Source organism: Bactrocera neohumeralis, unplaced genomic scaffold (genome assembly GCF_024586455.1).
Source record: "Bactrocera neohumeralis isolate Rockhampton unplaced genomic scaffold, APGP_CSIRO_Bneo_wtdbg2-racon-allhic-juicebox.fasta_v2 cluster11, whole genome shotgun sequence".
NCBI lineage: Eukaryota > Metazoa > Arthropoda > Insecta > Diptera > Tephritidae > Bactrocera > Bactrocera neohumeralis.
The window spans coordinates 8,968,001-8,990,495 of NW_026089624.1; the positions used below are offsets into that span (position 1 = coordinate 8,968,001).

General features: G+C 35.9%; 4 protein-coding genes across 6 annotated transcripts in view; all 4 read left to right on the plus strand.

Annotated features, from left to right (window-relative positions):
- LOC126765720 (uncharacterized) overlaps positions 1–10,828 on the plus strand; it is a 137,086-nt gene extending 126,258 nt beyond the window's left edge. Inside the window, exon 3 of the mRNA XM_050483457.1 lies at positions 9,039–10,828. Coding sequence (XP_050339414.1) covers positions 9,039–9,250 — 212 coding nt within the window. The 3' untranslated portion in view covers positions 9,251–10,828. The remainder of the gene's footprint in view (positions 1–9,038) is intronic.
- Positions 1–22,495, plus strand: part of LOC126765696 (uncharacterized) — a 624,074-nt gene that overhangs the window by 342,317 nt on the left and 259,262 nt on the right. The window lies entirely within an intron of this gene.
- Positions 1–22,495, plus strand: part of LOC126765721 (uncharacterized) — a 488,551-nt gene that overhangs the window by 305,354 nt on the left and 160,702 nt on the right. The gene's annotated exons all lie outside the window — the stretch shown is intronic.
- On the plus strand, positions 11,483–12,450 carry LOC126765749 (uncharacterized). Its single transcript, XM_050483493.1, has 3 exons — positions 11,483–11,582; positions 11,635–11,960; positions 12,046–12,450. The coding sequence occupies exons 1-3, from the start codon at positions 11,573–11,575 to the stop codon at positions 12,235–12,237; spliced, it is 528 nt and encodes a 175-aa protein (XP_050339450.1). The 5' UTR covers positions 11,483–11,572; the 3' UTR covers positions 12,238–12,450.

Here is a 22,495-nt window from a genome sequence, read left to right on the forward strand (position 1 = left end):
TAGAGCAATATTCTTTATCTCACTTAATTTTGGTTTTAAAATAGCTTTGGTAGCGGCATAATGCTGTCCCATTAACCTTAACTGGGGACGGGACAAATTTATAACACTATAAGGGACGCGTAGTCTCACAGGCTACTACTAAAGTACTTTTGTTGTAAAAATCATTCTAAATATTTTAAACTTGCTTTATTTTTAAATCATTGGTATGTAATAAAATATCGAACTAAGCCAATCAGTGGTTTTATTAAGGAAATATTAAATTAATACAAGGCCGGTGTTTTGTTCTTAAGGATGACGGTTTTACCATATGAGCCATGCAAGGAATTACTTTTTCATCACCTAAAATTGCTTTGCTGCAGCAACCATGTTAGCAATTCACCATCAGTGACAATTGATGCAATACAACCCTTTCTTTTTTCTAGTCCTGGAAATATTTTCAAAGCACTTTTTATATAATCAGCTATGTGTGCCTGCAGGAAAAAATTTGTATTATTAAAAACATCTTATTTTATTCATTATAGCCTACTTTTTATTTTTGTAATTTAATGTATTTATTTTGTACTTCAAACTTACCTAATATATTCTCCGTTCCATCAATGTTATCATTTCATGCTCAGGACCACTCGCTTCATACAGCATTAAGATGCGCTGTCATTACAACAATGAAACTTCGTGTAGAATTTAGGAAGAGTTAGAATGGTCACTTGAAATAGATAAATATTCTTTATCTCACTTAATTCTTGGTTTTAAAATAGCTTTGGTAGCGGTAATATCGTTGTCCCATTAAGCCAGTTTTTCAAAAGCAATGGTAAAAAAAGGTTAAGCTATTAATTTACAATTACAGTAGTTCGCGATGGAACTTTATAGCGTGGATAAATTACACTCATAAATTTTAATCCTGATTTTTCTACACCCGGATACAAGCTTAATGTATTTTGTATTTTTACCCTCTACAAATTGAGAAATATAATAAAGTTAGAACATACTTAAAATTATATAATCTCATATTAATAAAAATACCTTCATAATTTCAACATATTCATGACCAAGTGTTCGTTACTATGATCATCTTTAGATGATTCAGTCTGAAGGAAATACTGAATATTTATTAAACATTTTATTGCACATGTCGTCATAAATAGTATTAAGTTTAAATGAGCTTTAATATATAAATTTATTATTTTGTTAATTAAATTGATTATTCGTTAATTATATCAGAACTGTGCAGAAATGCAGAATATACACGTGCTGAGGTTATAATACATATGTAAGCATTGTGCAATGCCAATACCATGAACCTGCATTTAAAATTGAAATTGACAGACTGAGTTGCATAGTTTTGAAACAAAATTATAAAAATGGAATTTTATATCGATGCTGATATGTCAAAATATTAAATATCTCAAAAATATATCGTCACAAAGAATTATATCGATATTATTTCAACAAGTTTAATCTACTTTTACCGAGTTACAGCTTGTACGGATGACGAACAGACAAACTCACCGACTTAAACCTCTTTCGTCGTCCTGATAATTTATATACGTACATATAACCCAACATCTATCTCGATTAGTTTAAGGTGATGCCACAACCATTAGGTGAACAAAACTATTATACTTTTGTAGCAACAGGTTACACGAGTATAAAAGTATGCTCTTAGCATATACCCAAGATAAAGATTTTCCCCACACATCAGCTTGACTCACATATATGTATACTTTATAGACACATATGTATGCATATTTACAATCTGTAAGCTATTTTTAATGAAGTTCAGAGAACATATATTTATTATATCGATACGTCGTATACTGCAAGCAAGGCTATCGTATTAGCCTTGAGCAGGTTAAGGGAACGCTCAATCTGGTTATCAATGCAACTAATTATTTTGTGATAAGACTAGTAAGGGAAGTTACCAGACAACAACGAGCGGCAGATAATTGCAAAGTTATGGGTTCAGCTTACAAGCACCGCTGTAATCCAGCTACCATCCTCAGTTTCTGGCAAAATATTCGTTTTGTAGTGCCCGGAAAACGGAAATCTCGATACGCAGGTATTTTCAGTTGCTTAACACAGGAGTAATGATCCGTCAGTGTGGTGACAAGACAAGTGCTTCGTTGCACAGTCTTCCTAACTTATAAATAGTCATTAATATATAAGTATTTGCCTAAGTGGCCAAGTATTTATTGAATCTCTAATTTAAGATGAAATCCACTTAAATGGGGTTTTGGGTGAAGTCGTAAATATGTCACTTACCTTCCTCAGGCTGATACTGCTTGGGTAATTAACTATTTGCATTAGCGGGCTTAATTCTTGCACTTCAACTTCCGCATTTGATCCATGTTAACGCAAATTACTAATGCAAAAAAAAAATTCATTATTTTAACACATTTGATTAGACAACACTGCTTAAAATGACAAATTTTTGTAATTGTTTGACAGATGTCAATTGAAGTTTGTCTCCTCCTTTGTGTTTACAGCATCAGAGAGAGCAGTCTTTATATTGCTAATTAAAATTATGGTGCAAGTATATTAACAAAAACAAAAATTAACAGTCGCGTTTTTCATTTTTCCAATAGTTTAACTTTTGCATACTTTTTTCGCGTTACAACCAAGTATTGTTTTAATTGCACTTTATTATCTTTTAACGTATTTAATAATAAACGATTTTTCTTTGTTAAATTTATATTGGATTTTCCAAGAATACCAAAATTCAAGCATAATAATTCTCCTTATCCATTTTTATATCACTTTTTTTTTAACAATAAACAAATTTACAATCAGCTGTTCCCAATGCAAAATTCTGCCGTCTGTCATCATTCAATTGTAATGTGCATTAATTTGGTCGTGTATCAAGGGCTACAATCAAGCAAAGATATATTGTTATGAGCAAAACATGTTAATCCTACTTTGGCTGAGAGATAACTGAAATACTGGCCAATATATACAGGATACTAAAAGTTCAAAAATTTTATAGCTGGGATATATGAAAGAACAGAAAGTCTTGAATTTCCAGAATAAGTATAGTTAGGAAAGGATTCTGTTTGAATTTTAATTGTGGTATCTCACAAAAGCCAACTATAGATACTGGGTCCAAATATACGGTACCCAGGGGCTTGAACAGATTTTACTGGATTTGTACATTTATTAGTCATAAAGTGGATTACTTTAATGAATTTATGCAAAATTTATCCTGTTATATTAATTACTAATTATTATGTGTACTGAATGTGAAAATCATGAATTAAGAATTGCTGAAGTTTTTTTTTCAATACTTTTTTATTTATTAGAACTGTTTTTAAAGCCTAAACAATAAGTTATGTAAATCTTAAATCTATTTAAAACTGAACAAGCTCAAGTACGTGATTGAGCTGTTTTGTTTTTTTCTTTTTAGGCGAGCTTGATCGCAGGAATGTCCTAAAGCATTAGCAAATGGGTTGGGATAATCTCGGTGTTTAGATATATATTTCATTCTGCTGTCCTCTATTTCTATCTTTACCATACTAACACTAAGACCTTATCCCTTTTCGGGACTACTGGGATAATACATCCCACCAAATTTCTTAACCCTCGTATTTTCTTTTACCAGTATGCGATTGCTTTATATAATTAGTACCACAAAACAGATTTAAGTGCATATTTTAATTGTAAACAAAAAGATACAAAAATTTCAACGCATAGATGCCACATGACAAAGCATTGCAATATACGTGAAATTCTGGATCAGTTGTCTTCTACTAATTTGTTGAAATCGGTCGAAATAAAGCGTGGATCAACAAAACTTGCATTTGTTTGCATAAAAGTGTTTCGTTTTGTTACATTTAATTGTTTAGTGGTGTTTTTGTTAATATAGGTAAGCAGAGTTCATTTTATGTATTCGGGACATATAACTCAATAAGTTTTTTACGTGATTATTTATCCAATATGTTTTTAGATGACGAAAGGGTATCAACTCAAGAGGATATTGAGCGTAGTGTCTGAAGAGTCGACCGGACGTTGATTTGGAGGACTCTGGGAGTGAATATTTGCTTGAGAGTTCCGAAAGCACAGAATTCGCATCAGAAACTGACGATAACATCAATGGGCGATAAGCCCACAAAAATAAAACGACGATATACTGCCAGTTGCACAGGGTAAATGTTGCTGCGGACGATTCTCAGAATCCTTTAATCCAAAGTATGAAATCTCAATCTGAGAGAGACTGCAAAACTTTTGATTTTGCTCACGATTGCACCGAGTTCAAAGTGAGTCGCTTCTCACGATATTTCCTTACAGTTTGTGATTCGAATTGCTGAATGTACTAATCAAAGGTCTTACAGCTATGAATCGTTGGGCCCAGTCAAAGCCAGGCCCCAACTGATGCTAATGAAACTTTGGTATTTGAGCGTTTCATTGATTATGCATTATAATAAGTTTGCCCTGAAGGACTATTGAGCAAGAATCATCGATGGGAAATTAAGTTATAAAAGGTGTTTATCACGAGATCGTTATTTATTATTACTCTAGTTATATTTCAATGACTGCAGTAAGCCCAAGCGACAGTTACAGAGATTATTATATCTCCGAAGCGGTGCAATGTCTAAAACAAACATTTGCAGTTGCTCGAAGTGAAAGTTCATTTCAGTTCATTGGACGAGTGCATGGTAAAACTAAAGGTAGATCAAGTATGAAGCAACATATGCCAATGAAACCAATAAAGCGCGAATCAAAATTTGGATGCGATGTGACCTAAAGACAGGATACTTACGATCTTAATCTTTACACTAGTAAGGACGCAAACGCTGCATTGTCTGTACCTATCACTCTTCTTGGAGAAAAAGTCGTTTGTTTAGCCTTGACCGCTTTTTTTTACCTCAATTAAACTGTTAGAAACTAGAACTTATCCCGCGCTTGGGACATACATGTAAAACAGAAAGTCAGCTTCAAATCAGCTCTGGTGGCATTTTGGCAGCTCGATGGATGGATTCAAACGAAGTCCTCTTAGCTTCGAATTGTCATGAGCCATCGCTTGTAGACGTTGAGAGGAAGCAAAAAGATGGATCGAAGAAGAAAATTAAATGCCCTAAATGTATCAGTGACTATAACAAAATTGTGGGTGGGGTCGACTTGGCCGACCAAAAGACAACCGTTTATAATTTCAATCGCAAATCTTAAAAGTGGCTGAAAAAGGTGTTTTTCAAGTTACTAATTATTAGCGTCACAAATTCATGGATTGTTTATACTGAATATAAGAAGCTAAAGTTAATACTAAAGACTTTCTTGGTGCCCTTGCTGAAGCAATGATTTTCGGTTGAAATAAAAGGCGTGAGACGATGCCTCGTCGACAGGAGGAAGAACCCTAAACGCACAAAATCCGATAGCCTTAACGTTGAAATCACTTGCCAGTGGAGCAGGAGAAGCGCTGCCGCTGCGTCCGCTGCACTTCACTTGGAATCGAAAAGCTTAAACTAAATGATCTGCTCTGGCATGTGGTAAATAAACGCACAAATGTTTTGGACCCTTCCACAAATTAAATTAATAGTTACATCACATTATATTAAAATTATCTTAATAATAACTAAATAAATATGAAACAGCAATATAGCTACTTTTCTAAGATTTTATTTATTTTTCAAATTTACAAAAAGTCGTCAAAAAACTCTTATTGGGATTATATCCAGCAATGCTTATTGGGATTATATGTCCCAGGATAAAAGGACGATTTAGGATTTCTATATGCAGGATATAATTTTAGAACCTTTCAATATGAGCAGACATTTTGTTGAGACTATTTCCGGTTTTCAACAAACTGTCCCGAAACTTATGGATATTTTTGTTGAATATGTATAGCGTCGAAAAAGTGATTGTCCTCAGCATTTTCGATTCGAAACCTTGAATATAATAACAGATTTTTGTCATTAAACATCAAGAACAGAATGTCCAAATGGCTTTACTGACCGCATTATATAAAAGCACTTTTGTTGTCTAGGAACAGTTTAGAGTTTTTAATGTCAAATAATTTAAATTTTGATAACATTATTTCATGAAAACTAAACTTAAACAGAACTTAAACTAAATAGACAACCACATTTTGTATAAACATGATTGAAACCATTCGAAGTACTAAAATATTGTTCACTTCTGCACTTCTTTGTTTATTCAAAAGTGCCAGTTGTTTACTTTATCAAAAGCTGCACGGCTAATACTGTATTTGATGCTATCAGTGACATTTATTATCCCCTCACGAAGGCCGTGATACATCCGCAAAGCTGACAAATTATTAGCTGTATGATATATATGTAGAGTAGGATGACCCAACCATTGGCCCGTGGTACACCAGCCCTTGTCGGTCGTTCATCAGAGATGAAATCTAAAGAACTCATAGGGCATAAATTGCGCATTTTTAAATAAGAAAAAGTTGTATGCAATCCTAAGGTAAAATCTTTTAATCAATTATATAAAAACAAAGTCGCTGACCTGTCCCTATATCCCTTTTGTGGGATGCTTTCAAATCTTTAAAAACTACGCGACGTGGATTTTTTGATGCGGTTTTTTTAATAGATAGGCATTAAAGAGGAAGGTTTATATGTATAATACCATACACTAAATAATGGAAAAATACTGTTACTATTGAGGTTTCTAATGTGATGTTGTAATAATTACATGTTTTCCTGGGCTTACATTGCAACCACAGGCCTACGAGATTCATCAAAATAATGTACTAATTATTGTACACATGGAAAAGGTCTCCAGAAAACCTGAGATGGTATATGATCATTCTTATGGATATCCTCAATAACATTTTTGTCATTTACTTTTCGTGACGAATAATGGCTAATTTTTCGAAGCGTTTTAACCATATCACAATATTAATCCTTATACAATTAAATACCCCAAGATTAAAACCAGTGTAACGTATGAAAAATTAGGCAATTTTCGTGAATCTTTTTTTAAAGTTTTCGTATTCCATTGAATGCTTCAAGACTTCTTTGAATGTCGTTTGAGAAAACGCGTTGTATGTTTGAATATGCGAGCTGAATTCTTTAGAATATTGATCCAAAACTATTTAAGTATGACCTTAAGCATTTCAAGAATATTTGGAAATATAAACTATCGAATACAAACAAACCAAAATGGTATTATTATTTTATAGTGTCACAATTGGTTAAGCCCTTAAATACATTGTTGATTTACTATAGATCTATAGCCCTGTACAGCATATTTTTTAAAATTAATATTTTTGAAAATATTACAGATTCAAAAATTGCCGGCCGGAGCAGCGGAGTGTGCCTATAAACAGCGTGTCGGCGGCCGTGGTTCCCTTCTATATCACTTCTTGAATACAGCGATCGGACGTGTTTATTATCGGAGCTCTCTAATCTATATATATAAAATTAAGTGGCAAAACTTCCTGTTCGCATACTCCTCCTAGACCTCCTAGATTTCAATGAAATTTTCAGGGTGATGGGGGTCTGTTTGGGAGGGCACATAAGAAATTTAATGATGTGTAGAAGTTCGCGCAAGTGAGGAAAGTTCTCTTATCGCCATTCACTTGGGAGTGGCCAGAAACGATTCTTTTGCATATGACTCAAGCAGCTCACGACTTCCGGTCTTTGACCAAGTATCCTCTGGGTAGCCCATGAACATCCGTTCGAAGGTGAGCTAAAGTGAGAAGGCGAAACATCCCCTGCATAGGGTTGTGCGCTGGGTTTGGGACCCGCCACGTAAAAAGCCTACCCCAATGAAAAACGACAAACAGCCTCGGATGAGAAACCCCCCTTTTGATGACGACCATGGCAAACGAAATAAGGACAACGATATCAGGGCATGCACCTGGAATGTCCGGTCCCTTAATTGGGAAGGTGCCGCTGCCCAGCTGGTTGATGTCCTCGCGAAAATAAAGGCTGACATCACCACCGTCCAAGAAATGCGATGGACGGGACAAGGACTGAGGCGAGTAAGCCCTTGTGGCAATTACTACAGTGGCCACATAAAGGAGCGCAAGTTTGGTGTTGGATTCGTGGTGGGAGAGAGACTCCGTCGCCGAGTACTATCATCCGGTGAATGAACGTCTAGCCACAATCCGCATCAAAGCGAGGTTCTTCAACATATCGTTGATCTGTGCCCACGCTCCGACGGATGAGAAGGACGATGTGACCAAAGATGCCTTTTATGAGTGCTTGGAACGCACTTATGAGAGATGCCCCCGCCACGATGTCAAAATCGTGCTTGGCGACTTTAACGCCAGGGTGGGCAAAGAAGGTATCTTTGGCACTACGGTCGGTAAATTCAGCCTCCACGAGGAAACATCCCCAAATGGGTCGAGGCTGATCGACTTCGCCGGGGCCCGAAATATGGTCATCTGTAGTACTAGATTCCAGCACAAAAATTCATCAAGCTACCTGGCTGTCTCCGGATCGAAAAACTACCAACCAGATCGATCATGTTGTGATAGACGGAAGACACGTCTCCAGTGTTTTAGATGTGCGTGCGCTCCGAGGTCCTAACATCGACTCGACCACTATCTTGTTGCAGCCAAGATTCGCACCGCCTCTGTGCAGCAAAAAATGCACGCCAGCAAGCACAAGGAATGTTCGACGTCGAAAAGCTGCAATCACAACAGACTGCCCAACGATTTTCTACTCGGCTTGCACTCCTGCTCTCTGAGAGCACTCATCAACAATTCGGTATAAGGGAACTGTGGTACGGCATTTCAAACTCCTTACGTACAGCTGCAACCGAAACCCTTGGTTTTCGGAAAGTGCAAACGAACAACTGGTACGACGAGGAGTGCCGCGTCGCAGCGGAGAGAAAACAGGCTGCCTACCTCGCAACGTTACGATCGACCACAACACGTGCGGGATGGGATAGATACCGAGAATTGAAGAGGGAAGCGAGACGCATCTGCAGACAGAAAAAGTAAGAGGCCGAAATGCGTGAGTATGAAGAGCTTGATAAGCTGGCCGACAGGGGTAATGCTCGAAAATTCTACGAAAAAATGCGGCGACTTACAGAAGGTTTCAAGACCGGAGCATACTCTTGTAGAACCCCCAAAGGTGATCTAGTGACCGATGCCCAGAGCATACTTAAATTATGGAGGGAACACTTCTCCAGCCTGCTGAATGGCAGAGAATGCACAACACCAGGAGAATTCCCAATCGATGACGATGGAGCAGACGTTCCATTGCCCGACCATGAAGAAGTTCGAATAGCAATTGCCCGCCTGAAGAACAACAAAGCGGCAGGGGCCGACGGATTGCCGGCCTAGCTATTCAAACACGGCGGCGAAGAACTGATAAAGAGCATGCATCAGCTTCTTTGTAAAATATGGTAGGACGAAAGCATGCCCAACGATTGGAATTTAAGTGTGCTATGCCCAATCCATAAAAATGGAGACTCCACAATCTGCGCCAACTACCGTGGGATTAGCCTCCTCAACATCGCATATAAGATTCTATCGAGCTTATTGTGTGAAAGATTAAAGCCCACCGTCAACAAACTGATTGGACCTTATCAGTGTGGCTTCAGACCTGGAAAATCAACAACCGACCAGATATTCACCATGCGCCAAATCTTGAAAAGACCCTTGAAAGGAAAATCGACAGACACCACCTCTTCGTCGATTTCAAAGCTGCTTTCGACAGCACGAAAAGGAGCTGCTTCTATGCCGCGGTGTCTGAATTTGGTATCCCCGCAAAACTAATACGGCTGTGTAAACTGACGTTGAACAACACCAAAAGCTTCGTCAGGATCGGGAAGGACCTCTCCGAGCCGTTCGATACCAAACGAGGTTTCAGATAAGGCGACTCCCTATCGTGCGACTTCTTCAATCTGCTGCTGGAGAAAATAATTCGAGCTGCAGAACTAAGCAGAGAAGGTACCATATGGATATCATCGGCCTCAACACCCCCGCCGTTAGTACCGCTTCCTCCAGACTGGAAAAAGAAGCAACGCAAATGGGTCTAGCAGTGAACGAGGGCAAGACGAAATATCTCCCGTCATCAAACAAATAGTCGTCGCACTCCCGACTTGGCTCTCACATCACTGTTGACAGTCATAACTTTGAAGTTGTAGATAATTTCGTCTATCTTGGAATCAGCGTAAACACCACCAACAATGTCAGCCTGGAAATCTAACGCAAGATTGCTCTTGCCAATAGGTGCTACTTCGGACTGATTAGGCAATTGTGAAGTAATGTCCTCTCTCGACGAACAAAAGCCACACTCTATAAGTCGCTCATAATTCTCGTCCTGCTATATGGTAGAGGCATGGACGATGTCAACAACTGATGAGTCGACGTTGAGAGTTTTCGAGAGAAAAGTTCTGCGAAAGATTTATGGTCCTTTGCGCGTTGGCCACGGCGAATATCGCATTCGATGGAACGATGAGCTGTACGAGATATACGACGACATTGACATAGTTCAGCGAATTAAAAGACAGTGGCTACGCTGGCTAGGTCATGTTGTCCGAATGGACGAAAACACTCCAGCTCTGAAAGTATTTGACGCTGTACCCGCCGGGGGCAGCAGAGGAAGAGGAAGACCTCCACTCCGTTGGAATGACCAATTGGAGAAGGACCTGGCTACGCTTGGAATATCCAATTGGCGCCACGTAGCGAAAAGAAGAAACGACTGGCGCGCTGTTGTTAACTCGGCTATAATCGCGTAAGCGGTGTCTACGCCAATTAAGAAGAAGAATGTTTAGGTAAATCTTTTACATATTTAAAATGAGTTATTATAAAATTAGATCATTGTACATTCATATATACAAAAAAAATCAAGCACAAAATTCAAGTGAGGTGACATATATACTGTTCAAATATCATTGAACATGCTTATTTATATGAAAGGCGAAATTATACTAAATATAAATATCTATTTATATGTTAATACATACATACATACATAATGCATTTATATGCAATGCAGCAAAATAAAAGAAAAAATATGTAATAAGAATACAATACAGAAAAACAACCCTTATGGTGGTTATTGCATCCGTATACTTCATCAAAAATCTCAAGATCTTGTATGACAGCACACACACACACACATGTATTGCATTGTATAGTTGAAAACAACCCCATGTTGTGTGCCGTACATACACATATATTTAACTAGATAAGTAAGACTTACACCCCTATTCTGTGCTTTTGACAAATTAATAAAATATTGACAATTAACTCAAATATTTAACAAGCGAGAAATATTTTGGTATTCTGTGGCAATCTTGATAAAAGTAAAAGCTTCAATTCGTAAAGCTTTCCCCACACGTATGGTGAAAAAATAATGTAAATAGAAAACATCTGATTTCTATTCAAATTATTCGTTAAAATGGACAATTCTGCAAGGTAAGTTTCCAAATTTTAATTATTAACAAAATTTATAATTTAACTTTTATTTTATAGTAAACCCAAGCACGATAGAGCTACGCACGAGCAGCTGGAGGCATATGTGTTGTTTTGCCAAGCACGCCCAGAAATTAGTACGGGGAAAAATTGCCCAAAGACGCCTCAACGGATGAAGGAGTTGTGGCAACAGCTGGCAGAGCAATTTAATTCGTGCATAGGACCAATACGAAGTGCTGCAAAATGGAAAGAGGTAACATTTTAGTTTATTTTTCGTTTATTTATTATATTGTGTTAATTTATAGACGTTAGGCGTTTGGAAAAGCCAACTGCGCACTCGAGCAAGGCGGTTGAAAATGACTCAAAGGCTCACAGTGGAGGTCCAAGTTCCAAGCCGATGACGGACTTCGAAGAAATGGCTTTGTCTACATTTGGCTCGGCCGCTGTAGATGGGATGCAAAATGTACAAAGCCTAGGTTTAACGCCAATTGAGCAAACAGATGAATGCGCAATTTCATCACCCACGGGTAGTCCTCAACAATTATGCAGTCAGGTAGATGCAAGCCCAAATCCCGAACACCTAACAGCAAGTCCATTGACACCATCTACGTATCTTAGCTTGGAAAACCAGGTAAGTTTTCATTATGATATAATTACAAAATACATACATAATTTTTTTTTGCAATTTCTTATTATTTTCTTATTTTTCTTTTTAGGATGCTTCAACTTTGGTACTATCACGAAGTGCACGAAATAAGCTTATCAGCACTTTGATAGCTGATATACCAAAAAGGAATGCTGCTGAGGAAGAGAGGCGACGGGAGCATCGTGAAATGATGCAGGCCATTCAAGGCCTAACTAGTTCTATAACAGAACTTATAAAATCGTTTAATAGTAATGAAAAATAATATCTAAAGTTTAAATAAAATTGAAATAACGTATGTGTAACATTTTTATTGAATTAAGTTTGGTTTTTTGTTTTACAATAGAATAAAAAAAATGGAATGGAAATTTCAATTTGTTTTCTTTTAATAAAAAGGATAAATAAATAAACAACCAATGGAAGTAAGTAGTGTATTTCGAAAGTCGAATTGTGAGAACATTTATATATGTACATAAGAATATGGATTGGCTTCTGTATATATATATAACTAAAGAGTTGATATATATCTTGATCTTGTTCTTTCACCTTCGCGCATGTACTGTGAAGAGTTATAATCATTAATTGGAGAATCAAAGTCTTCTGCAACCCCGTCATCTATTTCGTTGAACGTAATGCCTGCTTTCGTCATTATATTATGCAATATAACGCAAGTACTAACAAACAAAGCGGAAGTTTCGTGTGAATAATGTAGAACTCGGTGCTTCAACAAACATCTGAAGCGAGATTTTAAAACACCAAATGCTCTCTCTATGCAGTTTCTTGCAGAACCATGTAATTTGTTGTATTTTTGCTCTTTATGGGTATTAGGTGTTCCCACTGGTGTTAAAAGCCACGGTTCTAGAGGATAACCTTGATCGCCAAGAAGCCAAGATTCCCTCCGTTGTTGCTCCGACGTATTAGTATGCTGACGAATGAGATGTTCTCGTAGGTCAGAAGTTGCCCAAATTCCAGAGTCATGTGTTGCACCCGGAAATTTAGCATTTACAAATGCAAAACGTAATCGGTGATCGCAAACCTAAAACGATACATTCAAAAATTGCATTGGCATATATGTATGTATGTATGTGCATGCAAAAACAAAACTTACTGCTTCAACATTGATACTGTAGAATCCTTTTCTATTTAAATATAAATTAAGAGGACGTTCGACATTATTTGATGGTGGAGCAATGATAGCAATATGCGTGCAGTCAATTGCTCCTATGGTGCTTTTTATTCCAAATTTTCTAAAAAATATGGAATATATGTATTTCAAATAAATTAGCATATTATTATTTGTATTACAATAATACTTGCCCCGTTTTTATAAAAGTTTCTTCCTCTATTGAAATGGGAAACTTTATTTCTCCTCCCTTCACCTTCACAATAAGTTTTGCTACAGCTCGCACACTTCTCGAAAGGGATGACTGACTCAAGGGCAAGTTGACGTTGTTACCTACACATTTCTGATATGAGCCGTGTCCAAAGAAGTTCAAAGCTGCTAGAACCCTTACAGTTAAAGGTAGTGACGTTTTCTGATTATCATGTGGGGCCAGTTCATCAATTAGGCGGCGGCAAATTTCACGAGTTAATCTAAAATTTTGCACAAAGATATTCTCGCTCAAAGAAAATGGATTGCTATCGTCGCGTAAACTTTTTAAATGCCGCGCGCGATTCCTATTCTCACAATTTTCATCTTCGTTTAACAATAATAACAAAAGTAAAATATCTTCCATTTTCACAACAAGATGCACAATCAGATATTTAATTCATAACGAGCACTGCTGTCAAGAGCATTTGACATCTTAACAACTTATAAAGAAAAGAGCTTTTTATTTCAGACACAGAATACCAAATGCTTGATAAATGTAAAACTTTGACAAATTAGAAATATGTTGAATTTGTCAAGTGCACAGAATAGGGGTGTAAATATAAATATCTATTTATATATTAATACATATGTACATACATACATAATGCATTTACATGCAATGCAGCAAAATAAAAGAAAAAATATGTAATAAGAATACAATACAGAAACACAACCCTTATGGTGGTTATTGCATCCGTATTCTTCATCAAAAATCTCAAGATCTTGAATGACAGCACACACACACACACATGTATTGCATTGTATAGTTGAAAACAACCCCATGTGGTGTGCCGTACATACACATATATTTAACTAGATAAGTAAGACTTAAAATAGTATATAAGGTGTACAATATTTACAATAAAATCAGAATGAAATATTTCTCACTCAATGAAGGTCATTTTATTTCCCCCCACCAGAGGTAAGGAATAAATAATCTTTTTTCCAGTTTTTACAATACTATATATATATAAACATTTTTAAAGTGGAAAAAAAGTGCAGTGACATTAATATACAAAAAAACAAGCGGTAACATCTACATACAGTTGTGTTGAAAATAATTGGAGTGCATCACAATATAAAATGCAAAGTTATGTTTTTCAACAAAAACAAGAATTTTATTAATTTATTTTTTATCCACGAACGTAAATGAAAAAATATAAACTATTTAAATAAAAACTTCAATAATTGGGTGTTCAAAATAATAGGAGTGTATCACAAAATTCAATAAAACTAATAATAAATTAAAAAATTGGAAATTATGACTAGTATACGTAGGTTGCTATATACATATATTTCTAGCCTAATAATGTAAATAGGCATATTTATCAACGAAAATGGTATTTTGTTTTTTTTTTGTTTTTGTTTTTTTTTTTGTCGATTGCTGTTTTGTTTCGAGCTCATACGCATAGATCCATGATTCGTCACCTGTGACGATCTTATAAACGTCTTTTGAAGCCTATACCGCGATATACCGCGATCGTATTTTTTCAGCATTTCTTTACACCAATCCACACGAGCATTTTTTTGAGCGATTGTCAAATTATGCGGGATCCAAAGAAAACAAACATTTTTTACGGCCAGGTGTTCATGCAATATCGAATGTATGCTGGTGAGAGCAATGCATAGGCATGCCTCTATCTGAAGGTATGTTACATGACGGTCTTGCATTATCAATTCACGTACGGCATCGATATTTTCTGGCACAACGGCTGTTTTTGGACGACCTTCACGGAATTCGTCTTTGAGCGAGCGTTGGCCACGATTGAATTCGTTGTACCAGTTTTTCACAGTGCTATAGGATAATGCTTCATAGCCATACAAAGATTTTAGTTCATCGATGCACTCTTGTCGTGATAATCCACGTCGAAAGTTGTGAAAAATGATCGCACGAAAATGTTCACGAGTTAATTCCATTTTTTGGCCGAGATGAATTTGTTAATTCCCTGTAAATAAAACAATTCACGATTAAATGACAAAACGTTCTGAGTAATGTTATGCTAAAAAATGTCAAACTTTCCAATGGAAATGTTAGATTGCACCTGGCAACACTTAGTGTTGCCCTAGGCCAGAATATATATAGCAGCCCTCGTATAAGTTAAATTAGTTAATATTTGGTAACCGCCGAGTAACCGCCTTTTTTTATTACTGCAGTACATGGGATCGATCGCAAAAGGTCGTCAGCGGAGTGCACTAATTTAAGTGAATTTGGCGATTTCGTAATAAAAGTTATGATTTTGTTTAGTCAGCTTGGGAACGGAATTAATTACATTAAATTTTAGAGTTTAGGGTGTTAACTCCTCCCCTCTTAAGTTCGATCGTCCTCGATCAATTAAAAATAAGGTAAGTTGTTGAAACTGAAGGTTTTTTGAAGTGGATTTTCTGTTTCCAATATTTTTGTCGTCAAATATTTTATATTAACGGGTGCTTCTGTTGTATGTGATATTTCGTGTACAACAACATTCTTTGTGCTTTTCTTCCAAACCAAGAAGAAAATGATGATTGGTATCGAGATTATGCTGAGCCCAAGTAAAGAGAATTTATTTATTATTGCATCCGTTTTTAAGTAATTTATAGTTTTGGTATTGTTGATATGCAGTTCGTTCAAAGATTCCAAACAGAGTATATTTAAACGTTCACTTTCTGATGGCGTTGGCTGCATTATTGATGAAACTACTTCTAATGTAGGCGCTTCAATATTCCGAAAATATTGGTTACCTATTTTGAGTGATGTGTTCTGGAACTTAATAAGGAAGGTACCAACTATTCTGTGGTTTTCCTTATTGTTATTAATTGTACCATTAAAATCGTTTAAAAGTAATAAACCTGTTTGCAACTCTTCAATCATCGGGATGTGGTGACCATTACTTATAACTCATGATGAATTTAAACTACTAATTAATTTAGGTATACAATTATCTTTACTTATATCTACTAGTTGATTTCTTTTACATATTTTAGTAAAATTAAATTCATTGCATTTATTTTTATGTAATGCCATACATTTTCGTTTCTTTTATCAATATTTGATTATATTTTAAATGTACAGCTTGATTGAGCCGTTTCACGGGCCTTACAATAATATTGCTGTAAATTTCTTTTTCAGTTAAAGGTATTTTAATAATATACAATAATGTTGTTGTTTTTCTTAAAATATTTATATCGGCATATTCTAATGCTTCTTCTATGGTTACAAATGGCATATTTTCTTCTTGAAGCTTTTCCATAGCGATTTTTATTTCATTCTTATTTAATAACATAGAGTTTACTATTTTAGTTTTAGCCCAACGAATGGCATATTTAATGTTGAATAATTTTTCTTTTACAATTCTTATTCTATTTCCAACACTCAATGCTAATTTGTTTTCAGTATGAAAATCCTTTTTAATGTAATTAGATTTTTTTTTGTAATATTTACTAAACTATTAATTTGTTTATTAAATGCTTCGTTTATGAACATTTGCTTATTATTATTACTGTTTTATTCATTTATATTTTTACTTATGATTTCAAAATCTTCATGATACGGATTACCGGCAATATATTTCTATGCCGATCCGATTAAGTTAATGGCCCTTTTACTCCAGAAATTTTGTAAAGGTTTAATATCTTGAAGGATATCTATAGCTTCAATTAATTCATGGGTTAAAATTGGATAAAAAATGTTGGTTTTCGGTATATTTTGTATGTTCGTATGTCGTATAGAAAAGTGTCGTATTGGTGGATGTCTGTAGTATTTGCTTGTTTTACAAATTTCACATTTTCCAACTATTTTTTTAATTTTCTTTGGCATTGACGGAAAATAGTAACGTTCAAGTATCTGGTTTTTATTTTCAATGCTATTCCTATGAGCTCTAGTGTGCGTTCTAATTACACAGTACAACAGCTAATCTGGGGGGTGAGAAATTCCAAGTCAGGGTGATGGTACTAGGTCAGTATAGTAAAACCCTCAAAGAGCTTGGCGTTAAAGATCATAAAAAAACTGACACATACGAACGCCAAACCCTTTGAGGGTTTTACTATACTGACCTGGTACCATCACCCCCCAGACAATAATCCCAAAAATGTTCCACAGTGTTATTATATCTTCCTGTTTTTCTTCGTTAGTAATGTCATCTACTTGAATTTGAAAAAATCTTATTTTATAGTTGCTAAAATGAAGATTATACAGGTCTTGTATCAAACCTTGTATATTTTCATTAGCCTTTGCGCAGTTTATAACTGTTGGATTTAAATAACGCTTGAAAAGTTGAAGTAAATTGTCGTGATCATAGTTTGGTTCAGTAATCAAATGTCGGTGATAAGTTGGAAATACAATTTTAAATTGGTAGGTAGATATTTTACCTATACTTAAGAAAATTTAATTTTTAAATGAATTGATTGGACAATCAACGCTATATATTAAATTATGTGAGGAGCTTTCATCGCAGTGCTGGGTTACACTAAGAGAATTAATTTGGGATGGTCGCGATAAAGCATCCGCGACGACGTTCGATTTTCCGGGCCTGTAGTACAATTCGTAATTGTACTCCTCTAAGATAGCCTTCCAACGTTTCATTTTGCTATTAAAAATTTTATTGCTTAAGGCATAAGTTAGAGGTTGATGATCTGTGTATATATTAACCTTGGCCGTGCCATATAGATAATTTCTAAGTGAATTTAATGTCCATATTATAGCTAGCATTTCTCTTTCATAGTGCTGCATAGTTCTCTTCTGTCTTGCTAAGAGTCCTGGATATATAAGTAATTGGTTTATCATTTTGACTGAGGACTGTGCCTATCGCGAAATTAGAAGCGTCTGTTGTAAGTGAGAACTCTTTTTCAAAATTTGGATATGTAAGCATTAAGTATTTTGAGATAAGGCTTGCTTTTATTTTATTAAAAGACTCCATTGCGTCAGTACTTAAATTTATTTTAATTTTTGAAGATTGATTTTTCTTATTCGGTCTTCCTCCCCTCTTAATAGAGTGGTCAGGGGTTTTGCAATTTTTGCATAATCTCGCACAAATCAGCTGTAATATCCTGCTAAACCGAGAAAAGATCGTAACTCTTTTATATTCTTTAGATAAGGCATTTTTTGAATTGCTTCAATTTTCGAGGGATTTGTTTTTATTCCCTCTGCGGAAATTATAAAACCTAGGAATTTCACTGATTCCTGGAAAAAATTAGATTTACATAGGTGTACTTTCATATTCGCAGCTTCAAGTGTTTCAAAAATTTGTTCAATATGGCGAATGTGTTCGCTCTCGCTTTGGCTAAAGATGATTATATCATCTATGTATACATAGCATATCTTACCGATATAATCGCGTAATATGTCGTCAAGGGCCCGACGCATTTTTCAGACCAAAAGGCAATCTTGTAAACTTATACTTCCCATTTTTAATGGAAAACGCTGTTTTTTCTATGTCAGATTCTTTCAACGGGATCTGATGAAATCCGCTATTAAATCAATTACAGAGAAATATTTTTTCTGTCCTAATTGTGATAGGACATCATTACTTTCGGGAATAGGATATCTATCCGCGATTGTTAGCTTATTGAGCTTCCGATAGTCTATAACTACCCTATATTGTTTATTTCCGGCGGAGTCCGCCTTTTTCGGGACTATCCATACCGGAGAGTTATATGGAGACCTTGATGGTCGAATTATACCATCTTCTAATAATTTTTGTATCTGGGTTTCCACCTCAGACTTAAGTGAAACGGGATATGGGTAAAATCTAGTATATACTGGGGTATCCGTGTTCGTTCGGATTTCTCCTACGACTCTAGCTGTATATGTCAATTTTTCGTCAGGCTCCGAAAAAAGTCCTGGGAAAGTTTTTATTAATTTACTCATATTATTTTTCTGGCTAAGAGACATGTGCTCATCTCGAATGGTAATATTATTAACTGTTGGAGAAGGTAATTGTTTTAGTTCTATTTTTCTCCCATTTTCTAATAAAATATAGTTTTCCTTCGAATATATTATAGCTCCCATTTTCCGAAGCGTATCATTACCTAAAATTCCTTCAAATGTCTTTAACATAGCTAATAAATAAAATATAAAATTTTTTCAGAGTTAAATAGGCTTACATATGTATGTTCCTCGATTTTAATATATCCTGCTACAGACTTTGCGTAGAAGGAAGATATTTCTCCACTCTTCGCTTTTACTTCAAAGTATGGTAGCGAAGAGCTTAGGCTAAAAATTAACGACTGTAGCCTCTTCTAGTGTCTCATAATTGAAATATCTAGCTGTCTCTGAATTATATGATGGGGCTGCATCATTTTGAACTGGTTCGGAATGAATGAAATGGTTTAAATGTATCCTTTTATTTTGTTGATCATTATTTTGTTGCGGTCTTTTGCCAACAAAGTCATTCCTTTGTGGCCTATTCATATAATTTACTCGTCTGGAGTGCATGGACTGGTCGACGTCCATCGGCTCCGGCTTGGGTTGCGGTTTAGGTCCGAATTGGCGTGGTGGTGCAACTTGTTGATGCGGATAAGATCTAGGCTTATTGTTATTTCCGGATAAAATATTGGTCTATTATATCTCTCGGGCGGAACTGGTGGTGCATAATTGGTAAGGTTCCTCGTAGCTCCTTGCGTATTGTGAGCGTAGTTGGAACGGTAATTTTGATTTTCTAATTTAAGGCAGAGGTGGAGTGCCTGAGGGAAGTCTACTGGTTCCCTCATGCTTTGCAAGCGAAATAAGTCGCCCCTCAGTCCTCTAACGAAAGTGTCTAAAGCTTTGTCTCGATATGTCTGCGTCAATAGATTCATTGATTTCTGTCCGACGTCCATACAACCTAATTTATTTAAAATCTATGATAGGTGTGTATAAACTTTCTGATAGAACCCTTGTATGGAGTTAGGGCCTTGGATTAAGGATACCATCTGATATTCCAAAGTTCCTAAGTCTCGTTTATCAGCATTTCTGATAAGAGTGAAGAGTTAAGCATTTGGAAATAGCTTTCCTATCTAATGGTATTGTAGGACTCAAGGGCTATGTCCGCATTCCCTATTATTTTATTTCGAATGACACTAATTATCCCGTAGTATTTGGGAGTGCCTTTAAGAGGCTCATAAATTTGGAGTATCCGATCTACTTCTTTTTTCCAGGAGCTAAACTCACCTGGGTTTCCGCAAAATTCGCGCAGACAACGGACAATGTCTGGAATTTTATTCAGGTCGGTTAGATTGTTTCTATAGGCTGGATCAATTGATTGATCCGAAAACTCCGCTATACCGGCATTTGGATTCAACACGGCTTGGTCGAGTTGTTTGCCGTGTTGCTGGAATATATTTTTAACAACGTTTGTTATGGTAGCAGTTAGTTGTTCTGCTGCTATGTTGTGCACCTGTGCAGTGTCTTGAGTGCTAGCGGCTGCATTTTGCAGAACCGGCGGGCGTATTAAATTATTCGGATTTGAAATTTTTCTATTTAGATTTTGTTTTATTTTCTTTAAAATATATTTTTTCCTTTTATTTTATTTATGTTATTTATCTCTGGAGAGTCCCCCCGAAGGTGGTGAATCGCAGCTTTTATATTGTTATTTATTATTGGCTGTACAAGCCCGTTATTAAGTGTACTAAAAGGGAATTCCTTTTGGTATCCTTAAATTTTCTTTAAAAAATTTCCCTCTGAATTAAACTGATTGAGTTTTTCTTTTCATGATTTCTTGACAAAATTTTTTCTTATTTTATTACAGATTTTCACTTGTAATCACTGTTTCGTAAATCAACAAAAAAAATTTCCCTATTTTATTACAGATTTTCAATTTAATCTTATCACTGCTTCGTAAATACAGTTTATATACGTATACATAATTCTAAAATGTACATACTTAATTTACCAGAAAACCATGATGCACCGGCAAAGTCGATTTCTCCTTTTCTGCTTACTCTGGATCGTCCTTCTGCACACTATTTTATGCACCTTCTCGTCCAAGCGTGGGTTGAGGATAGATGATTTTCGTGTGTCATGTTAACCGGCTTCTCGCTTCGAAAGTTTTTTATTATTCACTCGCGTGTGACTACGTATGGTCACTTACGTTCTTTCGATTTTCGCGACCGGTCCCTGCTCGGGCGCCAGTTTTCTCCCTACGTACTGAGAGGTTTCAAAAAAAACAATTTTTGTTTTTTTCTTGGAGACGAGCTCCGTCCTTTATTCGATGCAATGAAAATACCAAAAGCTTCTTACAATTAATACAAAATTAAATTACATTTTGAATAAACGAGGATAAGAAAAATACTCTTATTTTTTCAGTACTATTTAATTTAATTGAAAAGATTAATTTTGACAATCCGTATTTAACAATAAATATGTATGGTAGGTATGTAAAGACATTCGCTACATGCCAAGATACGATCGAATAAATGAATCGTATTCAGATGAAAATTAGACGATGTGCAGAATCCCGGTCGAATTAATGGTTGAACGCCGCATGCAGGATTGTTCCGATTTTATTTGTATAAGCGAGAGTTAATTGCAGCGCGAGATCGGTAACTGAGCTCTATGAGACGAATTGAGCCTGCTTTCCCGTTGCCATTCTTTTTGTTGAGTGGGTTGGCGTACAGATGTGTTGAGTTGTGATGTAGTGTCATCAGCTGTGGTGAAGTGCGATGTAGCATTAGGATGTGCCAGTTTTACCGAGTAGAGGGGGTGGAAGCTTAACTCATTTAAACATCCTGAGCCCCCTAGGCGAATATTTTGCCTAGTTTTATATACATACAGTTACTCACAAAAATGAGTATACACCGGAGTTGAACTCTTATCGACTATATTTGAACATAAATTAATTCATTTATTTAACATTAAGCAAAAACTTATGCAAAAAACTGTAATTATTGACAAATTCAGGTCACAAAATTGAGTATACGCTCCATGGAAAATAACTATTTTATCCGCCTAACTTTTGTTTTTCTTTAATTTAACAGGCTGTGGGTCCACCTGCTGTATCTATTACAGCTTGCATCCGCCTAGGCATCGATTCTACTAGTTTTTTGGTAAAATTAGGTGATATTTCGCCCCATATCCTGGTAATCTCCTTTTTAGGTCTTCTTTGGTACGGGGACTGGATTTTTTCAGCTCAGATTTCAGTTCTCCCCATAAGTGCTCTATAGGGTTCATATCAGGTGATTGTGGAGGAGTCTTAAGCTG

Coding starts and splice junctions, on each gene's coding strand:
- LOC126765749 (XM_050483493.1), top strand. Junction 11,961..12,045: donor ATCTTAGCTTGGAAAACCAG/GTAAGTTTTCAT, acceptor TTTTCTTTTTAG/GATGCTTCAACTTTGGTACT.